The sequence below is a fragment of the Pezoporus flaviventris genome, unplaced genomic scaffold (genome assembly GCF_033815535.1).
Source record: "Pezoporus flaviventris isolate CSIRO_AGI_PZ_B2104156 unplaced genomic scaffold, CSIRO_AGI_Pfla_v1 ptg000005l, whole genome shotgun sequence".
NCBI lineage: Eukaryota > Metazoa > Chordata > Aves > Psittaciformes > Psittacidae > Pezoporus > Pezoporus flaviventris.
In genome coordinates this window covers 12,597,935-12,619,058 of record NW_026892553.1, presented here as the reverse complement: position 1 = coordinate 12,619,058, position 21,124 = coordinate 12,597,935, and the positions used below count along the sequence as shown (strand labels likewise).

The 21,124-nt window shown below is 41.9% G+C and overlaps 1 protein-coding gene across 3 annotated transcripts in view; it reads right to left on the bottom strand.

Moving 5' to 3' along the window:
• GRIA3 (glutamate ionotropic receptor AMPA type subunit 3) overlaps positions 1-21,124 on the bottom strand; it is a 146,310-nt gene that overhangs the window by 44,695 nt on the left and 80,491 nt on the right. For all 3 annotated transcript variants that reach the window (XR_009741971.1, XM_061446086.1, XM_061446085.1), the window contains exons 5-10: positions 19,014-19,067; positions 17,342-17,503; positions 13,612-13,779; positions 10,476-10,580; positions 9,029-9,136; positions 7,675-7,881 (exon numbers count right to left, since the gene is read on the bottom strand). Coding sequence is in view for 2 of the 3 variants with exons in the window: in XM_061446086.1 (XP_061302070.1) it covers positions 7,675-7,881; positions 9,029-9,136; positions 10,476-10,580; positions 13,612-13,779; positions 17,342-17,503; positions 19,014-19,067 (804 nt within the window). In the remaining variant the exon portion in view is untranslated. The remainder of the gene's footprint in view (positions 1-7,674; positions 7,882-9,028; positions 9,137-10,475; positions 10,581-13,611; positions 13,780-17,341; positions 17,504-19,013; positions 19,068-21,124) is intronic.

The window sequence follows — 21,124 nt, the reverse complement described above, 5'->3', positions numbered from 1 at the left end:
AAAACCTGAAAATTCTGACTGCCTTTGGATACTTGGGTGTTTATTGGCTTTTCAGATGAATGTGTTCATTACTAAGTAATAGAGAAACTTCGGGGGACACAGGTAGAGTGTGACAAAGGGAGTGGGTGATGCTGGAACATCTTCACTGTTGAATTCCCCCCAAACATATATTCATCTAGCAGCTGCTGCTTATTGAGCTCCTGTTGAATATTACATGCCTGCGGTCAGTACGAGATGCAGAGTATCAGTTTTAAGTGTAGTCAGAGTCCACGGCTGGCTGGAAGACTAAGCACTTTGACCATGGCTACTGTGTTTCGTGTTGAATTAATGAGGTACTTACAAATTAATCCTTAGGAGAGTAAGCTTAATGGATAAGGATCCCTACAGAGACTTAGCAGTGATTGCATATGAAGTGAAGCTTGGGTGGGAGGCAGGTGCCTTACTGCCTGGCACTTCTGCACATGGAAAGCCAGCCCTGGGACAGCTCGTCAGGCAGGAAAAGGCTGGTTCAGCTGGAAGAACATTCAGTTTTTGTAGCGTTCCCCTGGACCTGGAGAAATTTAATTCTCCCAAAGTAATATTTTAATTGCAAAAGTAGACATGGTGGAGCTCTTCCTAAGTGCTGATGCAGCATGCAATAAAATCTGTATCATCTCCTTCATGAGCAGCTGAGTTCATGTGGGATGCTCCTGTGGGGTCTTTGGGGGGAATGAAGCTGATGCTGTGCTGAAGCACAGATAAATCAGTTTTTAAAGTCCTCATTGCCATGTCCTCATTCATACCATTCAGCATGGATTTCTTTGTAAATGATTTTAAATTATATTTTAATATTAAGAGATAAAATATTAACTTTTTCCAATACGTTTCTGTCTTCCTGCTTTCCTACCATTTTCAGTAGGTGTTCAATATAATGGAATCACCAACAAACACCTTCATGCCTTAAATGAAAATGGCAGCAATTGTTTGCTGCAGAGGGAACAAGCGTGGGTTCAGAAACAGGGTCTCAGGAAATCATCAACAACCAGGGCACTGAGAGTGGACCAGCTACAATCCAGCAATTGAGCCTGGTTCCCCACCACTTCTCTGAATATTAGTTGGACTAGAGAGGTTAAAACCCAGACTGCTCTTTGCTTATTTACTTAGAGATACAGTATTTGAAATGGAGAGCTTATGGAGAGCTCTAAGCACCCTACAGGATCATTAATAATTGCAGCACAGTTGTGAATTTCCCCTCCTGTTATGGCTGCAGATAAGCAGAACTCATAAAAATTGAGCTCGATTAAAAAGAACACAACCACAACCATGCCCTTCCCTGTGCAGAACTGGAGGGGGGGTTTAAGAACCTCAACAACTAAGCTCTGCTAATCACTCATGACTAACGGCGTTTCAAGCATCATCTCTGCTGCGTTTGAGCTGGGTGAGAAATGTCATGGATTCCTCTGAGGCTTGTTCTGCCTTTGCCTACTAGTGTGGGAGGGATGGATTTAGAGAGGACATGCAGCACAGAGGCACTACCCACTCTGTTCAAAGCTGACCCCAGGGGGCTGCAATCCTCAAGACTCTTAAGGGGAGGGAGAAAAATACCAAATGGAAATATCCCTCTGCATGGGGAAATAAAAATGATAAGATGTTCCACCTCTGTAATCCAAAAGGAGGAATCAAATTCTTCTGCTTATAGACCTAAAGATGTCTTCCTAACTTCAAAGCTACGCACTAGAGATAGCAAGCGCTATCAGCTATGCTCCTGCCTGTACGGGCAGGTCATTCACGCTTGCAGAACTGAACAATTCCTTTGCTAGTGTGCTGTTTTTCAAGCAGTGGGCCTGGGATACGGTCACTTTACAAACCCTTTGTGTGACAGGAAGCCAGCCAGCACTCAATGTATGTGTGGACTGAAGCATAGGGACACTGCCTGATTTCCATCAGGAGCCAAGCACCCCAGAAGTGCTGAATGCAGATACACAGAAGAGACTGTGCTGGAATGACGACTGACTGAGCACATTTTAGGCCCTCTCAGTCAGTCTGAGGTTTCCAAGTATCAGAAAAGGGTGTCAGACAGAGCAACACATCGTCTGTGGCATCTACTGGTAAACGCTACCCTGTGAACAGAGTCCAGTATGCCCCAGGATGTGTTGAGAGGCCAGGTCATGGGGGCAATGTGTTTTTAACACTTTAGCTCACACTTGTTCAAAAACAACAGCTGACACCCAACTAGCAACATGCTCCATTGAAGTCCGAATGTGTATTAGTTGGACAGTGTAAAAAGGTATTAAGGTGTTAAACTGCAGTTGGCCTTGTCTGCTGCAGTCTGTCAGTGTTCAGTCCATGCACGCTTTATGTGGATGCCCACAGCCTCTCCTGATACAATATTACTGTATACAGATGGAGAAATTAAGGGTACATCTGCTTTTTGAGCTGTGGAGATAGAGTCTGTCAGTGTGGCTCTGTGCGTGGGGCTGTGCCAAGGCTGTGGTCCTGGTGCCACCACGGCTCAGCGGCTGCTTGGGAAGGGACCCCATGTCTACATGCACAGAGCTGCCTGAGCTGCAGGATATCAGATGCCTTTGGGCACCTGTCCCTGGGCTTCCCTCCTGTGGAAACCAGGGATGCAGGGTGAAGGGCGGGCTTCTCGTGCTCATGGCACAGTCAGGTTCTGCCACAGACTAAGGACACATGGGACATTTTGAGAATTGGTCTTCCACTCTACTACGATTCAAAGGCTGTATATGCCATATGTAGTCTTTCTTCTGCTGCTGGGAGAGCCAGAGAGGCCAGGCGAGGTTGGCTAGCTGTTAAAGGCAGGGAGATGTGTAGGTGGTCCCACTCTGACAGACTGTGGAGGCTGCTTGTGTTCAGGGGACTGTCTGTTCTTTACATCCCTGCTTCATTCCTTTATGCTATTTTACATATTGAAAGGTTTTTATAAAGACCTTTTTTTACCTGAGGAGAGTTTTAAAGGCTGTAAGGTTTGGCTGCTCTTTCCAGTCCCAAAGCATTTGTAGCTACAATTAAAATCTGTGTTGAACCTACTGTCAATTAGCCTCAGCACTGTGAAAAGCATCAGGCCCGGGGAGGGAAAGCTTTCCCTGGCTGCACAGTGAAGGAAGAACAGCAGCCTGCTTCAAAAGGGAAAGAAGAAATAAAAGCCTACAGACAGAGGCTTACCCTGCATAAGAGAAAAGACGACTGTCTAGTGCTCAGCAGCTGGTGGGTACAAAGCCCGGTGCACCAGGAGGTGCTGCTGCTCCTCAGCCCTGCACGTCCTTAGTGGGTGGACAGATCACTGGAGGACAGCACTTGCCTTGATGGCTTGCTTTGCTGCTTAGATTTAAACAGTCATTCAGCCTTCCAGCCTGAGAATGATTTAGCTACTTCCCTCATCTAAAATGTCCATGAAAAAAAAAGCTTTTACCTCGTTGCTATTTTTATTCTGTCAAAAGTTTCCACTATGTTTTAGAAATTTCTCTTAGTTTGAAAGATAGTAGCACTTGAATTGGTAGAGTTTTTTTTCTAGTAGGAATAAGAGTCTTATTTTGACACTATCAGAATGAAAGAGCAAAATCAACATTTTCTTCAACCTGAACTTACTTTTATTTATGAAAAATCAAATAAATTTCATTTTATGCCATATTTTATTACCATTTATTATTGCTACTACTATTACTACTACCACCAACATTTGAAAATTGCTAACAAACCACAAGGCCCCATTAGCTCCTCTCTAACAAGACTTAGGATTTCTCCTGTCTGAAGCACAGGAGTCTGGGAGTACCAGCTCAACCAAAACTTCTTGCCTCCAGGGCTGCCATCCCTATGCTGCCCTTCTCTGTAACCAGGTTCATTTGTACAGCCCATTGCAAAGCCACAAGGAACGGTCCAAGAGGGCCAGCTGAGATTGTCCCTGACTTCAGGGGGCCCTATAGCACAGCAGACTTTTACACCCTCCAACCAGCCCTGATGTGATATGGGACAGGGAAGGGGGAATTTCTAATGGGAAGTATTTTAGTGTGTTTATGCCCAGGTAATGTGCACCTCTTGGGACTGTTCCAGTTAACCTAGCTAATGCAGACCTCCAGGCACAAACACTGGAGCCAGGGCTGTGCTGGTCAGCCTCAGGACCTGCAATGCTGTGACACAGCACCCCTGATGCTTCAGAGACAGCTCGGCACACACCGAGTCCCCTCCATTCCTCCTTGCCATTTGGAGCCCTACAATGCAGTGGTCTGGAGGCTGCGAGGACCTGGCTGCACTTTCTCTCCTGACTCTACACTGCATCCCACAGGAAGCCAGAGCGACAGTAACAATGAACTGTCAGGAATGAAACATTAACTACAGTTAATGAGGGTTTTGGCATTAAAATGACAAGCCACTCACTTCCTATGACTGCCCAAGAGCAATTTTAGGAATGAGTTGTATGCAAGGGGCTATTCAAAATAGGGCACAGCACAAAAGGCCTGGTAAGGCTTCCCAGCAGTGCCAGGGTGGTGAGAAGGTTGTTGGGTCAGGAGAATGCTGCATTTGCCTCTGTTTATCACTTGAGACAAATGCAATCTAAAAGATTGTGTTTTCTGCCACTACTCAGTTCAGCTTCTGGATAACTGGTACCAAAACCAATCAGGCCCCTTTTATCCCCCTCATGCCTCTCTTCCATACATGCTAATAAAGGCATTTAAAATCTAATCTCCCTCTTGTCTTCCCAAAATGGAATCCAGAGGAGCCAAAGACAGTCACTTTTTTAAGACAAGGCTCACGGGGGCATCAGGGATAACATACAGTTTTAGCTCCCTAATAGAGTTTTAAGCCCCTGAGAGGTAAAGGAAAGTCAGCACGTAAATGAGGCACTCGCTCCAAATAATTAGCACTTCTAGAGCACTTTTCATCTTCAAAGGGCTTTGTGCACATCCTCGTGAGTGTGGTACACAGCCCCCTCTCAACAGATAGAGAAAGAGGCCAAGGGTATTTGGTGGTGTTTGCTCACATAGCTAGGAAAGGATCTGGAGGGCTGGTGAGGTTTCTACTTAAGAGTTCAGGGGCTGCTTTCTTGCCTACAGAAAGCCAGGTGGATTTCTGTGCAGCTTGCCAGCTGAGAAGTTCAGCTCTGCAGGATGGGGAGCTAGCTCAGCAGCACTGGGCTGTAAGCATTAACCTGGGTCTACAGTCAAACCTCAAGAGATGCATCTGACCTTTGAATAATTGAGCACTGCAGTGAAGAGCTTCCATAACTGAGCTCACAGCACGAGAAGAGGAGCTGTTGGGGGTCAGGGAGGGAAACATTCTTCTGTTTTTCATTAATGAGAAAACACAGATGAAAACTGGGCTTCAGAATACAAAGGAACAGACATTTTTTGCAGGAGAAAATTAGAGTGGTGGGGTGGGTTAGGGGCTGTTTTAAGGTATGCTCTGTGGTGCCTGCGAGGCTCGTTTTTGCTGGTGGGGAAAGGTCAACCAGCACGGCTGGGTCAAAGGGAAGTAGCTAGGGCTGATTAACATGAAGGAGGCAGAGCTCTCTGAGCAAGGCTCCTTCCAAGAGGCTGTGGAAAAGGCAGCTGCAACCAACTTGTTTATCATAGAGTCACAGAATGGTTTGGTCTGGAAGGGACCTTTAAAGGTCATCTAGTCCAACCCCCTGCAATGAGCAGGGACATCTTCAAACAGACCAGGTTGCTCAAAGCCCCATCTAACCTGACCCTGAACACTTCCAGGGATGAGGCATCTACCAACTCTCTGGGCAACCTGTGTTCCAGTGTTTCACCACCCTCAATGTAAAACATTTCTTCCTTAAATCTAGTCTAAATCTACCCTCTCTTAGTTTAAAACCATTATGCCTCATCCTATCGCAACAGGCACTGCTAAACAGTCTGTCTCCATCTCTCTTATGAGTCCCTTTTAAGTATTGGGAGGCTGCTCTAAGTTCTCCCCAGGGCCTTCTCCAGGCTGAACGACCCCAAGTCTCTTCGCCTTTCCTCACAGGAGAAGCGTTCCAGCCCTCTGATCATTTTTGCTGCCTGTTATCCAGACGGATCTTTCATCGTACAGCAACTGCACAGGCTAATCTTACTCGGCCCAAGTCCCAGAGGCAGTGGCCTGTATCACACCTTTCCTATTCTAGTGTAGATGGTCTCTGTGCCCTAGCAGTAATTTCAGGTTCTATTTTGTCATGCCTTTTGCATATAGTATGATTACTTTTTTAAGTGAATAAACTGTTTCATGGCTTGTGACTTGCAAATATATCAAAAGGACTCAATTACAGCTAATACTCTTGGTATTTCTTGAACTACATATAGGTAAACTGAGGGTTTAGGTTTCCACTGCAGTGTAATTTGCTTGGAACTAAACTAAACCTTTGCTTCAGAGGTTATCAATGCTCTTGTAGTCTTTAAAAGCGGTAAAACCAGTTTCCCAAATCACCTAATTAAGGCATGGGAGTTCAGATATCTGCATAATATCAAACCTCAGTGCAACAGGGAAGAGAAGATGTAACACAGGGGTCCAGACCCCCGTTCACTTTCTCTATCAGATTTCCCACCCTCCCCTTAATGCAATACTACAAAACCATTGTTGCTTATATAAAATATTTTGGAGTCAAATAGGCTACCAAGTATGTACTAAGGCATCAGGATTTACCAGAATAAAACATCAACTTGTTCTCACTGAGCCAGAATAAGAAAACTTCTGCAAATCTAGCAATTACTTTAAAAAGCCAGATTCATTTGGAAGGAATTATCTCACCAAACATTTTGCAAGAACCGTGACATGTTATCCCAAGGAAATTTTGAGGTGACTTTTAGAAATTACACTCAGCTACGGAACAAAAGGAGGCAACTGAAATATTCGCTCCTGCTCAGATATTTTTAATAAAGCAGAGCTTGTTAAAAATAAACTGTAAAGATTTGGGCGGAATCACAAATCATCTCATCACCATTTGGGGAAAAAAAAAGAAGATGAAATATCAGCTTGTAAAGTCTTTTCTGCAAAGCCAATTTTCTCCTCCTTCCATCTGGTTTATCTGTATTCCAAAATTCTCATTTTCAAAGAAGTTTCTAAAACGGCAATTCGGGACCGTTTTTGTTCTTACTAAACAAAGCAATGTACACCCAGGGTAGAAATATAAAGATGAATGCAATGAATTAGAGGGCTGCTTTTTTTTTTTTGTCTGACAGTTGTTTTTTAAAGCCAGCATTTAAAACGAAAAAGGATGTGGGTAATTTCACACCTGCATTGCTTCTTACCCAACCATGGGGCTGAGTCCTTAGTCTCTGGTCAAACACAAACTGACATCAGTGATCCAGCAAGGGCTAGCATCATAGCATCAGAACTTTAATGAGAGGGGCACCCTACCAGCACTTCCAAGACTGACAGAGAAAAGGAAACATGGCAAATGCAAAAGCAGTTTATGAAGGGCAAAATAAAAATTCTGCTGTAGACAAGGATTTGAAATTTGCCCAATGCCATTTCTTAACATTTTATGGACTCTGATTTGGAGAACAGCAGAAAAAAAGTGACACTTTCCTGCAACGAAATGATTAGAAATGTAAACTACAACAGTAGCACTGCAAAGAAATACCTAGAATTTAAAAGGTGGTATTCAAACAAATCATCTTTATTTTGCAGTTTATTAACTTTCAGCATAACTTTTGATAAAGAACATTAAAATGAAGGTTAAGAGAAACTTACCCCATAGACCAGTTCACCCACCATGCCATTCCATATCTTAGTCTCAGGGTCCCTAGCTCCATATTTCCCATCTCCAACAATTGACAGTTTGTATTTTATTCCAACATGTTTTGCTATTTCAGAAGCTAAGTCTACACAATATCCTTCATATCTCTCATTCCCTTCTAGTTGTTCATGGTTTTTCTTATACATTACATATGGCGATTCCTTTGAAACAAAAGATCAAAAGTCTATGAATGTAAAATACAGCTTTAAAACATACAAAATAAGAGCTGTTATTATCCTCTACATTACTGGCAAGTATTTACAGTATTTCCTGCTTTGGTACAGCAATTAGAAAGACAGGCTTTTGCAGTTCAAAAATTCTTGTCTGATCCCACAGCCACACATACCATTGATTTAGTTCCTAGTACGGACCCACTAAAGACAACAGGACTATTCCAGTTTAACAAAGTTAACACTTCTGTTTGCAGGATTAGGCCTGATTAGACAGTCAAATAGCACCACTGCAGTAATAACTCAGGTGTTAAAGAACTGACATACCCAACACCTGTACCATCAAAATCATTTCCTAAGGCCCCAGTGGCCTAGAATGGGGCTCTGATGGAGATATTTTCAAAGCAGCCTAAGGGAAGCTAAGAAGCAGCAATTTTTGCAACTAAATTCCCTTAGCCTTCTTGGAAAATTCTAGCTGAAATTCTGATTATATCTCACTAAATCCATAAAAGTGTAAAATACAGTGCGTCAGGAAGTAGCACAAAATTGGTTCATGCTTAGTAGAACTGTAACAGCCATAAAAGTCACAAACAATATTGTACATAACACATCTGCTAGAGGCATTGGGACAGACACACATGCTGCTGTTTGTGAGACACAGGAAAAGCTTTACTCCTCTGGAATTGCACAGGTATAGGTCACTTTTCACCCAGTGCTAGAGCAGCTCCGGTTCTCTACAGGCTTCTACAGGCTACCCTTACTCAGTCCACAGGTGCTGAGTTTACAGGAGCTGTACCTGAGTGAGGGGTGCAAGATTTGAACCTACAGCAGGAAGGCCAGATCCTGCAGTCAATTACATACATGCATAATAACTTTTGTGAGACATTCGATTGAGTTCAAGTGTCTGAGAAGCAGCAGAGTGTTGAGCTCAGTGAGCTCCTTATGTGAATAAGGCTATCGATACACAGAGAAGTTTGCAGGGTCAAGCCCTCAGTACATCTCTGGAAGATACTGAACTTTTCAGTCACTTGAAGTCACATAGTATTCAACATTTGCCTCCTGGCAAGGTGTCTAACACACCTCAGGAGACACGTGTCTTGTTTCCCAAACACAAACACACTAAGAACATAAAACTTACCAAGATGGTAGTGACTACTATAGTTCTGTTCTCCACAGATGAACTGTCATTAGAGGGCAGCTGATCTAATGCTGGCACAAATCTTTCATATTCATTCCAATAACCAACCTATAAAAATGAAGATTGTTACCTCACTGTATATGTTTGCAAGGACTTGGGTGCATGAACTTGAAACAGCAAGCTCAAAAGATAGGGCTTCGTAACACTTATGCAACATTCTTGCCATTGAAGGACTACTTTAGCTTTAATCTAATTTCTTTGAAGAAATCATGCTCTCAAGCAGACCCCTAAATAAATACAAGCCAGTTCTAAGTGAAAATGCGCATTAAATTCCCTCTATCTAAATTCACATCATCATGGTGCCTGTGGAATAAATTCTCATGCACCTACAGCATAAGAATACACTACAGACAAGAAATTAAACTGCACAGCACTCTGAGTAAAATCCTTTGATTTTATCATTTTTATCCATATCCTGCCATGGTTTGGACAGTGAATACAGTCCCTGCAGACATGCCTGAGCTAGTTTCAGAGTGGATGCCCAGATATCATTAGCAATGCAGGCACATCATTATCTTCAGTATGGGATACAAAACCCTCGGTGAACATGAGGTGGCTATTTGTCAGCTGGCTTGTGCTGATGTTCATGGTGCTGTGACTACACTGTTATGGGCTTACATCAGTTTCTGCATAACACAGAAGTAACACTGCTGTTGGCACTATAAACCTAGCTGAATGGCTAAGCCATGTCCAGAGGTGTTTTCTTGTCAAGTATGTGCAGAAGAGTCTAAGGATTCTCAGTGGTGTCTGAGCAGGTTAGGTACCTTTCACCAGGTGAAATCAGGGGGATTTACATGCCTTGGCATGGACTCTTCTCTCAATTCTCCTGAAACCCTGTTTACATCATTATTTTTGAAAATCTGCTCTAAATTCCTTCCATAACAGGGTGCTAGGCACCTATCCCACTTAGGGTCTGTACTTTATTTAGGAGACAAGAGAATGAGTAGCAAATTCTAATTGAAACCAAACTTATTTTCTGTTCATTTCAGAAAGTTTCTAAAATCCACAGGCTCCTGTTTCGCTATGCCTCCGAGACCTGTTGTGGAGGGGAAGGGAAAGATGGAACAGAATTTAAGGAGACAAGGCTGAGCACAGGACCATGACAGCAGGTATTGTGCTTGGTAGCAGAAAAGCTCCAGAAAGGTTTTAGGGGAAAAAGTGAAGTCTGAAGTTGACACGGAAACTGATGAAGATACTAATCAGGGTGAGTGGTTTGGCCCAGGAACAGAACAGAACGAGGTTCCTGGGACAGAGAAGACAGCGAGAAGGTGGGGTTTCCTCAGGGCCCTGTTATTACAGGGCCTGTGTAGTACTTTTGAGTTTCATTACTTTGCTGGAATAAATATCTGTGAAGATGTGAAATCGGGATGCATATCTTGAGACTCACCTTCCGTGATCCAGCTGCTTTCATTTCATACACATCAATTGTGTAATTTGTTCTCCGCCCATAGGTGTCAAACTGGATGTTCCCTGTCATTCCTTGAACTTGCACCTTAAGGGAATAAATAGAAAAAAAAACATTTTAATAAAAGATTCACTTTATTTTTCCCTTTGTTACATTTTGCAGGAACCCACTGGCTCTAGCACAAGTTTTACCTAAGAGGCTTGTAGCGCTTTTAACACAGTCAGTTGCATTCTTCATAACAGAAACAATCTAACTCCTCTGTTTGATAGTTAGTACTCAGCTGGTGACTCACAACTGCAGTGAGCTGCATTTAAGTGAAATTAGATCTGCAGGTATGTTAAATATAAGATAGACTGATTCTTCCATGCTTAATCACACCGGGTTCACAGACACAGAAGGGAGTATCAGTGAGGCACATGCAACAGTTCAGTGCCATTAAACCCCTCACAATGTGGTACTGATTTGTGATATGTACCAGAATCCTGTAGCATTGCTCATTCCGGGAAGTGCTTTATTTTAAGATCAGTCCCAGCGTAGGAGAAAGGAATGAATGTCTTCTCTGAATGAGCACAGACAATTGTCTCTACTGCTTATGGAGTTTTGGTCTCAATCTGGATGGATGGGTGTACAGACGGTAAGTCATTATCATTACCTACTCACATGAATCATCTTAACAGGAAGTATGAAGTACTTTGTTTCAAAGAAAAAAAATCTTCCTTGGTTCCCTGTATGAAAGGGTGAGATATTTCCATTTATCACTTATCAACACTGACAAGCTGTCATCTCAGGCAGAAGGGGTAACAGTCTGAAACTTCAGGAGGGGTAAATTAGCTTTAATATTTAGCAAAATGCCGTAGAAATTACAGGAAGAGGTGATGGAAGTCTAGTCAAAGGAAGCTCTTCAGGACTGGTGACTGATCTGCTATTTATGGTTTAGAAGTGGTGCAATCAAACTCGTTACGGTAGACAAGGCTACATAAAACCAGCCAAAATTCCTTGGACCCCATATTATCCAGTGAGCCAAAGTCAGACTGACACATAAGAAGCATGATTTTTTTAATCAGTAAGTGGGTTTGAACCTTTCTTAAGATAGTTTTATATCATTTCAGGGGTCTGGAAGAGCATGTCAGTTATTCCTGTCTCCAGGAAGCTAGAGAGGTGAATGGGACTTTGAAAGCCAAATTTGCCCGAGAGGTTTCATCAGCTGTGGACAGAGTAAATGAATTTGCAGCCAGATGTGAGTTGCTGTGCCTGCTTTTTGGCGCCTGCTGGAAGCTGCCTGGCTACCTCAGCACAGCAGTCTCAGCACAGCTTGTTAGGCTGGCTTCACCCCGACGTGTACTGAGACACGAGCATTGTGCACTTGACACCTTTTGACTTCAACTATAATTTATTTCTATTTTTGGTGGGGAAACTCAGCACTTTCCAAAACGTGGCTGCACCAAGGCAGGAAAGCTCACCAGGACTCAGAATGCTTCTGGCAGGAGCCTGTGGAGGCAAGCACAAATGGAGTGACAATTTATAACTGCCCAGATCTGCTCAGGTAAATGGTCTGCTGCCGTTCTGATGTCTTAGAATCAAGTGTTCAAGAATCAAAGAGTGTTCAAGGCTGGAGGGACGCAGACTCAGGTAATGCCCATTTCCCTTTTGCCAGGGGGATGACTTAGAGTGTGGCACTGAACCTTCTGCTGGCACAGGGCATTCCAAGGATGTCTTGGAAAAAATACTCTCATCTGAGTTGTAACTACAGAGTGGAGAGGAAGCGCTGTTAAATAAAAGAGTTTTTCTCCATCAAAGATTCAAGATCATTACCTGAATACAGGGAGAGTGTGATGGACAGGAGGAGGTCTGGAAGGCAGTGTGGAATGATTGATCTGAGGTAGCACTTGTAGAGGTGTTGGTTTTCTTTGTTGACAAGAACACCTCATGTCTCATTTGGAGGAGTTCTATGTTTTGCTTGTAATTAAATTCAAATGGACAGTACAAATTCTTTAACTATTGTGAAGGTTGAATTTAATTAGCATTAGGGAATGTGTAGTTAAGGCATTTGTTAGGAAGTGACATAACTGCATAAAAAGAGCTTTGGCAACGTGAGACCGAACTATCTCAGTCTTACGAGTGATATAATCTGACTATAACCTTCTATAACACATCATAGCCTTCTGATATAATCCTTCCAATTTGGTAATTGAGAAGAAGCAGTAATTAAGCTAAGTGTTTGAAGGCTGACCTAGGATTTGTTTATACCTAACATGGCCTTAATTCTGATGTAACTCACTGCAGTTCTATGCGTGCATTAATATAATCTATTCTAACAGGTTTCTTTTCGAGTTATTTGAGCCAGATCAAAAGCAGAACATATTCTCATCTCTTATATCTACAGAAATGTTATCCAATTTTTCCTGTTGCTTTAACACACATAGCAGTCTAAGAAGAGTTAAAAACCAACAAAATCAGAGACATAAGTGAGGTAGAATCCCATGCAATAACTAGTGTTAGGGATAAAAATAGGTCATGCAGAAGGTAATCAGGCTGAGTGCAAAGTTATGCCAGGAAACAGAACTGGTTTGAGGCTAAACTGTGTCAAGGTTCAGCCTGGTGCTGAAAGCCAGCAGTATTGCTATGACCAACAACATTTTTTCCACTGCTTTAAACCAATCTGAGTTGGCTTTCCACTAGCTAATTATCAACACCTCATACATGCGCTTAAGTCCATAAATACAGGTATCCCAGTCTAGTTCTGTTAGTCAGATTTGCAGGCTCAGCCTGACTTTAAGAAACCCTTAATACATGTTTGTTTGCAAAATGGCTCATGCTCACTCTGATGGGAAGCTTGGGTTTTACAGTGGAGTCACACTGTAGGTGCCCTGGTGGAGACAATTGGGCAGATGCTGCACTGGTGCCAGAGGGATGTGATTTTGGCCAGTTTTGAGATCTAACTTGGTTTTTGAGTGTATCTTATACATCGTTTGTCATTAAGATTTTTCTTTCCGTCTTCTTTTTCCTTAGGAGCTGCAGGTGTTTGTGTGAGTACATGGAGAAGGATGCAGTTCAGTCCCAGCAGAATTGCTGCTGTTGTGGAATATAAACATTCATTAGCCGGTGTGTTTGCCCTTACCATTTTCAGTGCTCTTTCTATGTCAATTCCTTGGCTCCACGGTACTGCAGGGTTAGCCAGGCAGTCTCCAGCGCTACCTCTCCTGGAAACATCCACACGCTGTCTTCGGAGATAACGGAAAGCCTCTGCTATGACTAGGACTGCATCATGGGTCAGTGCAGATGTATACTAAAATTGATGCAAATAAAATATGGTCACAAACTGCAACCTTAGTACTGCCCAGGTTTATCAGGCCTAGTCCTTCTCTTTGTTAAAATACTCTTAGAGGAATCATGCTTGCAAGCCCTTTTTCTTGCTCTCTGTCCTGCCACAGATATTTTATGTAGCTTATCGACTCCATCTATTTCAATTAACACAGTAAAAATACTTTCATTTTGGATAGCATCTAGCAGCAAAATAACAAAGCCAGTTTATAGTTGTATAAAGTTTAAATTTAATTGGAAGCAAGTTTATCTAAGTGATGTCACTACCAAAGTCTGCAATTCCATGCTGGCCCATACTGCTACCAATAGCAAAGAAGAGCTCATACTGGTTTTTGTTTGGAGCGTTTTTTTTTTAACAAGACTGCCAAGAGAGTTTTGAATTGAAGTTAACATAAATCATTTCTGTTTGGACCACAGTCCTGATCAGGTAGCATCTGTGGTAAAGAATAGATCAGATTACTTTTCACAGAAGACAGCTATACAAGCAAGTACTCACAAAACACACTTTAGGCATTACATCCCCTTGGGAATTCCCCATCTGCCTTCTCTGAGGAGGGTGGTAAGATTTGTGTAGCAGCAACTCTTCAACAGAACCCCTCAGACTCCTTAACTACTTGTCCATATTACTGTCAACTTCAGCCATTGCTTGTTGTATGTGTCTAGCGACACCTCCCAATTGCAAAAATTTACCTATGAAGCGACATGGAGGTGGGTTTTTCTCCACATTTATGTGTTTGCTGAAAGTTCTTCCCTCCTACAGTGGACCAGGCTCTGCATATGACATCTTTGGTTTTCACCGGCATTACAGCACACCAGGATACCGTTTCAACACGTACATACTGAGAGCAATTGAACATGCTCAGTTTGTAAGACCAGATTTCAAACCCCCTATCACTGACCTTCTGTATCGCCACAGCGTTTGTAAGAGAATGCAGAGAAGAAAAAAAGAATATAAGGGGTATCTGCATGTGCTGGTGTGGCTGCCCTTCCCTTGGCTGTCTCTTTGATACCATAATGCTCCTGGCTCCTGATGAACCTTATGCTGGAGTTAGTGCCAGAAGATACTGCGTGAATTAGAAAGGCGGAAATCCAGGTTTCAACTTCATTCTCTTTGTGGATAAGACTTATCAAATTCAGCAGAAGTTAATGCTATCCTGTAGAGCAGAGTAGTACAATTGGTGTTCTGTATTTCTTTAAAATGTGTATTATCTTATTGCAAACTCTTGCCTTAGGAAATCTGCACAGAACGAGGTGTGTCTGCATGCACACATCAAGAGAACCACATCTGATAAAAAAAGAGTGCAAAGGTAGGACTGTGAAGAAGGTTTTACAGCAGACATTCTTACATAGTTTTAAATGACAGCAGTTACTGAGTGTGGATCCTGCTCTGACTGTATCACCCTGCTCTGACTGTACTTAAGCACAGGCACTTTTTTGATCCTGCCCATCTTTACCTCTTTCTGTGATGCTTGGCAATGATCATCCTCTCCTCTTCTAGTAAGTTAACAAAGGTTATATGTCAGATTCCACACAATATAGAATCAGGCCATAATTTTAAGGTATTTGTTCTTGTATTAGAAAAATCTTGTAATAGCTGTCCAATCTAGCACTACATAAAACTTACACGCTGATAATTTTTTTCAGTAGACTGCGTCAATTGTCAGTAACCTTAATGCAGTCTTTTCCAAGTCATGCCAAGAGAGCTATCTAATTTTGTACTTTATTTGAATTCTACTTATAAATGCATGAACATGCAAAGAGAAGAAAGAGAGAGAGAAGGGAAAGGCTGATAAAATAAGGAATAAATTAAACATCAGGGCTTTAATCTCTAGGCAATTTTATTTCCTAATCAAAAATATTGTACCTCAATTTTTAAATATGCTTTTTGTCTGATTGACAAATACTCTGCACGTTTCTGTAATGAGTGGTACATTCGTGGAAACATAATGTAATCTTTGTGTTTGTACCATATACTTAAAATTGTTTTCTAAGGGTAGAAAATAATTTTTTCCTCAAGGTAAATTGCTTTTAAGTGGAATAAAATCTTCCTAGGTTACCTTTATATATTTCAGAGCTTTTAAGATCAGTATGATACTTATCTTCACTTCTGCATCACTGCTAGAAAGGTTTAGAAAGCAGGCTTAGGTCCTAATCAACAGGGAACAATACACTAATCCGAGCACTGTGGGCCTCTGTTTGCCTTTCTCTGCTTCCTCTGAAATGCCAGCAAGGCTGTGGGTTGGTGTGGGATTAAGATAATTCTCCTCCCCCACAGAAATTACTTGCTCTCAGGGAATGGAAACGTATGCCTCTGAATGGCATCGGCCTCTGGCAGCAGAACCTCATAACCAGGTCCTATTCTGTCTGTAGTCCAACACAGTGCTACCACCTACCCCTGGTATGCCCCCCACCATGCATCAGACTGGACTAGACTTTTCCTTCCTAGCTAGCATTTTATTCTTCCCTGACCTTTGTCTCACTAAAATCAAGACATTACTCCAGTTTGTCAGAGTAATTTTGAATTCCAAATCCAGTCATCAATTTGCACGAGTCCTTCCCAAATCAAGAAGGAAAGACATGAACTGTCTCATCACAGCCATGGTTCTTCAACAGGTTTGGCTTCCCTGAGACAGTTAGTATATATGATGTGGAGAACTGGACTTCTAAGAGTGACAGAATTCAAGGTCCTCTCATCCACCACCAGCCCCAGGTTCTATTCACCTATGCATATTGATGAAAAAGAACAGGCCTCATCAAAAGAGGAAGAAAGAATGTAATAGAAATATTAATAATATGCGGTGGTCCTAGAAGATTTAATGATTTCCATCACTGGAAGAGTACCCTCGATTCATGTCTCGATATGACAGTGAATAGTGTCCCCCTCTACTATAGAGATGCTTAGGCAGAAAAATACCTGGGAGAGATATTAACAGGTCTCCCAATAACAGGAGCCTTCACTTCACCCAGACTGTAACAGTTTTTGTGAACTTGTGACTTTCATTCAAAAAAATCAGGACAATTTTATTGGTTTGAGATAAAATATCCAGAGTGTTTAAGTAACGGACAGTAGTGTAAAATATGGGGTTAGATTATGAGGGCAACTGTCAGCAGTGCCTAGGAGGTGGCAGCGGCTTCTCAGTGAATCCAGTTTTGCACATGAAATTCTCTATTAGTGTTAAAATGGCCTAGTAACCCACAGTTTGCATCCAGAAGCTAACTTAGCTAGCCGCCACCCCCTAAGACTAACTTAAGAAGTTCAAGTTAGAAGTTTTTACATCCACTACACAACAACAGGATTTGCAAGACCAAGCCTTTGCCCCTGAGGAAATCCCACCACACTGGGCACTCCTGTCCAACTAACAGCCTCTGCCTCTTTCTCTCTTCTGGAAGTACAGTGAATTTTGCAATGTATTCTAATGAAGTGTCTGTACCATACACATGCATGCATCTGGGGTTAAAAAACTTCAAATAATTGTTAAAAGCAACTTGTACAATCATCATCATCACTGTCAGGGTAAAATAAATACCTTTAATGGTGAGTTTTTGGCTTCAGGGAATTCCCTTTCGTCGAGCCTCACCCAGCGTTGTAGAAACTGTTGAACTATCGGGTTTTCATTATTAACAATCTGGAATCCAGTAACATTGGCACCTCCATGCATTACTCTCTCCAGAACAATGTCTGTGAAACCCTGGGAGGACACATGCAGAAAACAAGAATCATTGTCATCCCAATCCCCTTTTCCTAGGCTCAATTTTACCTGCTACAAGCGTAGCACAAAAGAAACATTAATTTCCCTCTTGCTAGATGAAAATATTCTACCTAGAAGACAATTATTATCGTAATTGGGAGTGTGATAGTGGCGTAGAATAGAATTTAAAATGTCAACCTGTTCAGACCTTTGTAATAGAAAACTGCCCTGTTGTGCGGTGGCAATGCTGTACGCAATATCCACTGGTCAGAAAGAAGAAAGTGGAGAAACTTGAAGTACTATTTCCACTCTTCTCTTCATCATGGTGAAAGGTCCAAGACCTCAATCCCTTTTATACAGCGAAGTGCACATGAAGATTCAGTGCTTGGAGCAGAATACCACTCAACACCCATACTGTTCTGTGGAGGCAGAGCACATGCCTCTTGTGAGGCAGCTCTCCATCACAGCATTACTTAGCGTTTTACTTGCAAATATAAGGGATGATTCTCTGCCACTCTGTTGTTATTTATACCTGAAGCAGTAAATTGGTGTCTTTTTGATTAGTGTGACTTGATTGCAGTCATGTTTATCTGAACGTCAATGGTTACACATGCTAAAAGGCAACCTAGAATAAGAACCCCTGTATTTCTATGCATACACTCATCAGTAAGATCATGATGGGTTCTTATAATGCAAAATGACTCATCTTAAAGTCATACAGTCAAAATGATACATCTTAAAGTCACATAAATAAGGCTATTTTAAAAATTGTCTTTTCTGCTTTAATCACACCAAAACATGGATACAGAGAATCTGCTAGCAAATGGGATTTCTAACTTGAAAGTGAGAATTTTGGAGGAACATTTTTCCACTCACACAGAACGCAAGAATTAGACTTGCTCCAGGATCAATTTCAATACAACCCTTTATCTAAGGAACTCTAGCAGATGGAGTTTCAAAGACATCATACACATCTCTAAAAGTCAATTCCAGAATCCAGAAGAAGCTCTAATACAGACAAAAATGTACTGTCTTGTGCTGGTAGGTCAACACATGCACAGGCGCAGCCCTACACTTTGAAATACAAAAGAACAGCTAAACAACCTGCCTGGTTTACTTGATGGAACTGTTCTAATTTGCAGCCTTTAATCACTTATTTTATACACAAATATGCTACAGTTATTTTTTGTGGAGTGCTTAAATTTCAAATACGTTACGTAGATGATTTGATTTATCAAGCGTTGGTTATGAGGATACAGATCAGTGGAAAACATAATTAAATTATTATTTTAAAATTAGTAGACGATATGAGATTCTTAGACAAAAGAAAGGCCATAATGGGGTACAAATTACTATAACCTACCAGTTCTAGTATTTACTGCAGTAATTTCTCAAAAACCAAGAACTCACCCATGCATTTCCTCTTTTGCTGATTAAAGTTGCCACAACCTGAACAGAATATGTTACCCTTTAAAATTTAGCTATGCTTGTAATGAAGACAAGTTCTTACCAGATTAGCTAACATGTAGTGATAGCCTCTAGAATGTTTGCCGAGGATTACAACCTGTGTGAAGAAAAAAAATTACAAATTATTCAGTTGTAAGAAGCAGATTCTTAAGTAGTGAAAAAACAGCCAGAGAATGCAAATTTTGATAATCCTCTATGCCCAATCCACGGGCTGCACGAGAGTAACAGATCTGTGGCTTTACAGACACAATGTCTTTAAAACACATGGGCAGAGTACAAAGAAGAATAACCCACAGTGCTGAGAAGACTCTGCTCGTGGAGATGACCTTACCTGGCAAACTCACCCTTGCAATGGCAGTGTCTCCCCTGCCGACTAGGTTACTTTTAGTTATCAGTTCAACTATTTCTGCTCTGAAATAAGTCATGAATGCTCCATCCCTGGCAGTGTTCAAGGCCAGGCTGGACAGAGCCTTGGGTGACATGGTTTAGTGTGAGATGTCCCTGCCCATGGCAGGGCGTTGGAACTGGATGATCTTAAGGTCCTTTCCAACCCTAACTAGTCTATGATTCTGTAACACTATACCTACCAGCTCAGTAAACCCCTGTTTACTTTGCTCCTTGTTTGTGGAGTGTATGAGAGGAGAGGTGGATGACAGCCCAGACACTCACTGTGTTTATGAAAGTGCACCAGTACAGTGGGGCTCGGTAGGCTCCAGGTCATACAGGGGGTTTCCTGCCATGAGAACCCTGGTCAAGCCTTGTCATACATGAATGCTTGAAGTTAAATTCCTAAAATTATAAGCAGTGACCTTTACTGCCTTTTGACAGCTTTCAAAAGGTCTGAAAATGTGTTGCTTCCAGAACATCTAAACAGACACATCTGACCTTACAGGTTTCATCAAAATTTTTACCAAGTGTGTGTTGCACATTCTCCTAAATCAACATCTCCTGCCCTCCCTGCCCTCATGTGGGCACTTCCGTGAAAATGGAGTGATTAAATGGAATCTTTAAGACACAGCAAAGCAGCAGGATGAACTGAGCAGCTGGATTCTGTGGGGGGAACAGGGAAGAGTGGAGGCAGAACCACCTGGCAAACCTGAATTCTGCCATCCTGTGTGTTTGCCCCCATTCCAGTAATGGTGTGCTTTATCAGAAAGCAGGAAAAAACCCACACCTCCCATGCCTATGCAGCTGGCTGCTGGCTCACCAGCAATACCCCTTGTGCAAAATCATGCTACTGCATTTAGCACTATTCCCTTGCCTTCAGACAATAACGTCAGTAACATTCATCCAGTCCCACAGCCATCAGCTCGAAAGATGTCCAGCAGTAAGACTTTAAATTAATAATTGTGGTGATTACGCATGTGTCAAGACAGAATCAAACCTACTTAGACTTACTGGGCTAAACTAGCAGTCAAAAATAGCAAACATAATGCTGGTGATACAAGCGCATCACTGACTATATCCTAGGAGCAGCTCAACTGAACAGATGACGCTTTTTGATGGAGAATCATCTGAAAAAAAACCCCACACCATACTAATGTCCTTCTTCACGGTCACAGATAAACACTCCAAATGCCATACACTTCAGAGACAGCTTTTCAACATGACCACTTACGTTTTTGCTAAAAACAGGTGACACTTGAGTCATTGACTTTATACATGCTGCTGAGCCTGTTAAAGATCTTGATTATATTATTTAGTTCCCAACTGCCTCTTTGGGTTGTCTTGTCCTTAACAGATGCCATTTCTTTTAAATTCACATTTAATTCTGCAGAAATTTGCATACTTCCAGCAGTCTGGAAAGAAATTGCTGTTCAGGTCCTCTTGAGAACTGTATGTACACTCTGTTGGTAGAAAGCATCTGCTTTCCTACACTCACATTTGTTTTCTATGGAAATGTGCAGGCTCCCTTCAGATCATCTGGTACACATGCTATTTGCATACTGAATTCTCTATACCTTCTAATTTCACCTTAAAGGCAGTGATCTACTTTTAAAAGGTTAGAGACAAAGAATATAAAAACAATAGTCTTTGTCCTTTTAACCTTATAGAAATTTATTTGTTTAAGAGGAAGAATACCATGACAGATGAAGTCAGAGCCTGTAAGAAAAACATAGATGGAGCTGCTACAGCCATCAGGAGCAATACTGC